The sequence below is a fragment of the Prunus dulcis genome, chromosome 2 (assembly GCF_902201215.1).
Source record: "Prunus dulcis chromosome 2, ALMONDv2, whole genome shotgun sequence".
In the NCBI taxonomy this organism is placed as follows: Eukaryota; Viridiplantae; Streptophyta; class Magnoliopsida; order Rosales; family Rosaceae; genus Prunus; species Prunus dulcis.
Window position 1 is genome coordinate 3122743 of NC_047651.1, and position 6674 is coordinate 3129416.

Here is a 6674-nt window from a genome sequence, read left to right on the forward strand (position 1 = left end):
GTATTGCGTTCAACATAAGGAGTGTCGAAGATCATCCCGTGACAGAAGTTGAGTTACGAAGAAGTCGGTAAACATTATCTAGAATGAGTCTAGGATAAGTGTGAGTACTTCTTGTAATCATCGTTCTATAGTGGATTTGAGTTGGACTGAGGAGTCCCGTGGATTTTCCCCAGAGGTGGGGTTTTACCACGTAAAATAATTCTCTGCGTGTTCGTTTATTTTAAGCTTTTCACATCTCAGGATTGATAACTCATATCAATCCTGCTTCAAAGGTTGATCATTATTTATTGCAAAAAATTCGAATTAGCTTGTTTAATATTCTCCAGACATATATATAGATATCCTACAGGTATTTACACAATGGAACCTCGTGCACCAGCTTGACGAGCCACTATATCTCCATCAGACGCATCACATACCAAAATCTTTCCCTTGACTAAATCACTGTCTATGCAGCCTGCTAAACAACTCTGAGCATCGGAATTGGAGCAATGACTTGTAGCATCTTTTCCATATACCAAAGGATAACTTGTTCCATTGGATGTGAAAGAGTTCACCGAATTCCCGATGAGTGTCCTTCCATTTCCAAGAACAACCTTGTCAATGATCCGGCGATCTGTGCCACTTGCTGCAACTGTAAGTACCCATGGTTCTACACTTACTACGGTACCCTCTTCAGGGCCACTGTTGCCTGCAGAATGTGCGGTTAGTATCCCTTTCTTCATTGCATGAAAACTGCCAATGGCTATAGGATCCTTATCGAAAGAAGTGACGAAAGTGCCTCCAAGTGAAATTGTAATGATGTCAACTCCATCAGCAATAGCGTCGTCAAAAGCAGCCATGATAGCCTCTCCAGGGCACTTATCGAATTCGCAGACTTTATAGGCAGCAATTCTCGCAGAGGGAACTCCTCCTCTTGCAGTACCTTGTGCTAGACCATAAAAGCTCGCGCCCTTAACGGCATTCCCTGCTGCCGTTGAGGCAGTGTGGGATCCATGTCCAATTTCATCCCTTGCTGATGATGAGTTGTAACGCCGAGCTCCAATGATCTTGTTGTTGCAAGTGAAATTTTTGCCACCTTCACAAACACCTTTCCACTTCTTGGGAGCCGGACTAAAACCTTCGTCATTGAAGCTCTGCGATTCGGGCCAAATTCCAGTGTCGATTACACCAACGACAACATCACTCTCAGTAGTAGAATTTCGTTTGGTTTCGTCATTGAGACCAATAAAATCCCAAGAACTTGTTGTGTGAAGTTGGAAGTTTGTGCTTGGAAAGACAGAGACTACTTCCTTCATGTTAGCAAGCCTTTCTATTTCTTGGTCAGTGAGCTTGGCAGCAAACCCATTGAAGCTCCTTTTGTAGCTTCTTATCAAGAAATTAGAAGCAGAAGTGCTCTCCACAACTCTTTCGAGTATACCGATTTGGTGAGACAATGGTGAGAAGGCCTCATCATTAGGAAGTGATCCCAAGTAGACAATATATGGCTTTCTGTCTTCATCATCAATGGCTTTGCACAATAAGCTCATAGTGAGTATGAGAAGGGAGAAAACGTAAGGAAACAGGAGAGCTCTATGCTTTGCCATTGTTTCGATTTGATGCTCTTAGACTAGACCATTACCCGTGAAGAATACTTTATAGGGGAAGAAGGACAGAACAATCTTATCTCCATTAACATCCAATATTTTTCTTTCCTTCAGTTTCCAATGCGCATTTGGAAATATTACAGCTTACATAGACATTATTTCTTCCCTTAAACTACAATTTCCAAGTGCACGTTTGCATATTGGAATTTAGACTTAATTCTGGCCCTGGTAATTTTGTAATGTGTTACAAATTTTATTTATTTTTTGTTTTATATATTTTTATTTTTTATTCATCTTTACAAAATTTAGATTTATTTAATTCATTTGTTAGTAGTGTTCTTAATAAAATTAAAAAATTTGGGGGTAAAATAATAAATGTGATATATAATTGATCATATAATCATGGTCACATATATTTATTTTATTTTATGTAATATCTTTTACTAAAGGAATAAGAAGATTAGCTGAACTAACTCATTTTTTTTTTGATAGAGGAGTAATTGATGGAATTACGAATGGAGTCGGTATTGCTAGTTTTTTTCGTAGGAGAGGTTATCAAATATGTAGGGGTGGTCGAATTTCTTCTTATCTTTTAGTGTATGTATCCTATGTATTATTTTTTATTTTTTAAAATATTTCTAACTTTGAATTTTCTTGTTCTTGATTCCCATCCAGATAATAAGTTTCATAAATGGGTCTATTTTTATAGCGTGTCTCATTAAAGTGGAATTGATCCTTTGTTTTTTCCTTTTCATTCACTCGTATCTCTTTTTTGTTGTTGATATTTCGGTGCGTATGAAAATAATTTTTAGAAATTGGATGCGGAAAAACACAGAATTTTCGGATTATACAAAGAAACACACAAAAGAAAGTGAGGGGGAAAAAAAAAAAAAAGAGGACAAAAAAGAAGAAGACAAAAGAAAGGAGTAATCGCGTATAGAAATAGGAGAAGCCTGGGATAGTATTAACAATGAAAGTTGTATACCATAGTCAGTAGCTAGATATGGATAAGGGGGCATCGAATACATATGGTGAGCTACAACAACGGTTAAAAATCCCATGCTTTAGCACCCAGTACAAGGCTCCTGGTGCAACAAGAAGCACCGGTGTGACTTGGAATTTAGACTTCATTCTGGCCCTGGTAATTTTTGAATGCCTCAAAAATCTCATTTCCATTAAAGCGTGCAGATTTTCATACCTTCCTTTTGAATCCGTACTTGGAATTATAGAAAGCTGATGAATTGGATTCCTTGAACCATAATTTCAAGTTCATACAGTTGTACAATGACATTCAATAAGGGGAGGGAAAAGTAAACTCATATTTATAATTATATATTCTACCTATTCATTCCATATGTCAATGACATTCTATCTACTCTTTTCTTTTCTATTTTGCTTTTTTTGTTTTGGTATTGAGGCAGGCCTAAGCCAAAAATAGAAAAGAAAACTAGGTATCAGGATCAAGAGGCTTACAACAGAGGATGGAAGTCAAACAAATGCAAAACCACGGCCAAATGAAGTAAACAGGTAATGAGAATAGATAAATAAGGATAAAATATGAACCAAATGGTATCCAGTACAGATCATCAGATCAGAAATAGAAATTTAGAACTTAGAAGTTTTCAGAAGAAGAAATAATGATAAAAGATTCCAGTAAATCACAATGCTGAAATCCACAACATCAAACACTGAAAACACTAACTTTTTTCCATTTTGACGACAGTTAGCATGAATCCAACAGGAGAACAATTACACAAGAATAAGCTCATTATCAACAAAGGATAAAACACAACCCTGTTACTAGAGCTATTATTTAGTTTGCAGAGAAAAGAAAAGAGAAAAGAAAACGAACAACCAGATCACATTCTATACTCACAGAGATCAGTTAGTTGCAAGCAACAAATATTAAAAACCTATGTTTGATTACCGAACAAGAAGTTTGATTTCGTACCACCAGATATTGATCCCCACCGATCAAAAATCCAATGAAAAATAAGAATCAGAGTTTCCATTCCCACGTATTAAGTAGATGAATGAAATCAAATTCAAAGCAGCATATTGAAAATAATCACTCATGAAAATTATCTACACTGATTCCCTACAAGTGAATACATTCACAATTTTACACATACAACAGGAACCCCACACACAGAGACCAAATCCTAATCACACAATGGCCAAATCCTAATCACACAGAAGGCCAAATCCTAATTCCATTATGTCCACATAATCATATCAAAACTCCCACTAATCAAGAAAAGATCTACATATAAACATACACGAAACTGCATTGAAAGCCAAAGATATTCAAGAGCGGATAGTTAAGGCATAAATAAATCCAATCTCAATACATTTCATCAGTTTGCAACCCTTTGCAGAGATACAATATACTAAATATTTACATTGCCATTGGGGAGGAAAGAAACACCTCTCCCTAGTGTGTATTACAATCAGACATACCCATACCAATTTTGCATCTTGATAACATACACTATTATTCAAAATGCAGTTCAAAGAGTGAATGAACATCAGTCCCCAACAGATGCACAATCAACCAACAAAAAAACCACAAATCAAAGAGAAATTTGGATCCCAACTTTAAGCATTACCATCAACTATTCTCGAGTAGTTATTTATTTATGAACAACAGCAGGGCGTCTAGAGTATGCATCAACGTGGCATTTGGCAATTCAAGAGCTGCAATCACGACACCGAGTCAAACCATTTTCATTGCACTCAGGGCACCTCTTGAGCATCCCTTCATCTTCATCAAATACCTTCCTACTCCCACTGCAATTCATGCAGGGCACGAACCGCGCATCCCCACAACCTTCACACACAAACCCGGGTTTCCGAATAGGAATCCCTTGAAGAATTTTCGCCAATTCCCCAGTCTCAAACAGCTGTTTGATCACCTCAGCACCTCCCACATACTTTCCCCTTATAAATACTTGTGGCAAACTCACATTCTTCTCACCCAAAACGCTCTGCAACTCTTTCCTATAAGCCGAATCCATAGATATATCTCTTTCATCAACCCATACCCCAAACCCCTTGAATATCATCCTCACAGCATAACAATCCTCATATGTCCTCCGAATCCCTCGCAAACTCGTGAAATACACCACAATTCGATCATCCGTGCCTGGCAACCGAATCGACAGAATCCGAAAATCTGGCGCTATGGATTTCGACGGCGCCATTGACTTCGAGGGTCTTAGCTTGACATGCATCAGGGATTGCGATTCATCAGGATTTCGCGACCCAGGTTTATCCGATTCGAAAAAACTGCAGAGCTTCTTGACCTTCCCTTTGAAGGAACTGCTGGCGGAACGCACCGTCTCGATGGAATTGTAGAATTTCTTGAAGGAATTTGTGTGGTGATCGAGCGAAGCATGGAAATGGGGCTTCTTGGGAGCATCCATGGGGGTAGGGTACATGCTAAGCGATCGATTGAAGAACAAGGCGGTGGGTTTGGGCTTACCCGACAATTCGAGCCTATTTTCAAGATCAGCCATCGACCCAGATGAAAAATCACCGGGAATTTGAATTAATTGAGCTCCTTTTTGGTGTTCTGCAACCCTAGGGTTTGAATTCAAATTCGAATTCGATCCAGAAATGAACAGAATTGACCGTACAAATTAGGTCTAACAAGAAATGTTGAAAAAATGAATTGATCGGAATAAAAACAGACCGTTGGATTGCAGAGAAGGGCGGTGGAGAAAAAAGGAGGTGGTGACGGTTGAGGGCTGTGAGATTATAGGTAGGTAGGTAGAAGATGAGGGTAATTGGGTTTGTTGCTTTTTTGTGCTGTCAAAAGCGAGTGTTTTTTTATTCAGTTTTGTTTGTTGTGATGAGAAAACGTGGAGAGCTCTCTCTCTCCTCCCTCCTCCCTCCTATGGCTGCTTTTCAAAGGGAGGCTTTTTATTATTTTATTATTATTTTTTGGTTTTTTGGTTTCGATATTAACAAAGCTATGGCAATTTGATTATGTCTGTTTTGTTGGGAAAAAAAAGAAAAAGAAAAAAGAATTGTAGTGTTATTATATGGAGAGAGAATTGGAAAAATTATTTAATGTTTTAGAGAGAGAGAGAGAGTGCTTTTCTTGACTTTAGCCTTGGATTTGTTGATTGCTGACATGAGGGCCCACCGTCTTGCTTTGATTCAAAGACGCGGTAATCCAGCGAAAACATGATTAATTACGCGGTTATTTATTTATTTTATTTATTAATTCCTTGATTGAAGTATTTTATTTATTTTCATGTTAAAAAGTTTTATTTTTTTATTAGCTGAGTACCAGAATATTTTTTCACAACCAAGCATCAGAATTTGATAGTTGCTCTGTCTCTGTGTATCTTTATGTCATGGTGTAATTCCTGTTATGTGTTCTCCTGCATGTGCTGCAATGTTTTTAATTTATAATAGACTTTTTTTTATATATATTTATAATGTAAACTGCTTAAATTGACATTGAAATTATATATAGAACCATTGTGATTTAAATCCATGAAAGTAAAAACATTTTGATGTTATCAGTTTTGAAAAGCTACATATATTATTAACTACTAGAATAAACACTTTAGTTTACATGGTCAATTATTTGCATATAAATTTTTAGATAGTTTAATATGTTATGTTATTATGTAATTAATTAACTGTTAATTATAATGTTAGGAGATAATTGCTCATTACTTAGAATCAAATAATATTAATTCAGCTAATGAGGTCTAGTCCAGTGAAAAATGACATTGACTTGCATACTAGAAGTTTCATGTTCGAACCTCCATGGTATCTTGATTGTGCATGTGTGAGAAACCTACCTCCCAATACTTTAAATTATCGCGTATACTCAAAAAATAATATTAATTCTTTAAAAAAAAAAAAGGAATCAAATATTACTTTCGGGTCCTGTTTGGTTCATGGGAAAAGAGGCTTAGGGATAATAAATTAATTATTTTTCCATGTTTGGTAAGTTCAGGCATGAAAAATGGTTGCCTTGCACATGGAGAAGTAGGGGGAAAGTGAAGCCCTCCTACCCCTTGTGATTTGTTTTTTCTCCTCATGGGACAATTTGAGAAAATAAGTCAA

The 6674-nt window shown here is 36.8% G+C and overlaps 2 protein-coding genes across 2 annotated transcripts; both read right to left on the reverse strand.

The window, feature by feature from the left end:
• Positions 1 to 353: 353 nt before the first annotated feature.
• LOC117617454 (subtilisin-like protease SBT4.3) lies at positions 354 to 1586 on the reverse strand. Its single transcript, XM_034346832.1, has one exon. The coding sequence runs from the start codon at positions 1584 to 1586 to the stop codon at positions 354 to 356; it is 1233 nt and encodes a 410-aa protein (XP_034202723.1).
• A 2304-nt stretch (positions 1587 to 3890) lies between these two features.
• Positions 3891 to 5513, reverse strand: LOC117619595 (uncharacterized protein At5g39865). The gene has a single exon (XM_034349587.1). It carries the CDS (start codon positions 5102 to 5104, stop codon positions 4277 to 4279), a length of 828 nt encoding a protein of 275 aa, XP_034205478.1. The 5' UTR covers positions 5105 to 5513; the 3' UTR covers positions 3891 to 4276.
• Positions 5514 to 6674: the final 1161 nt, after the last annotated feature.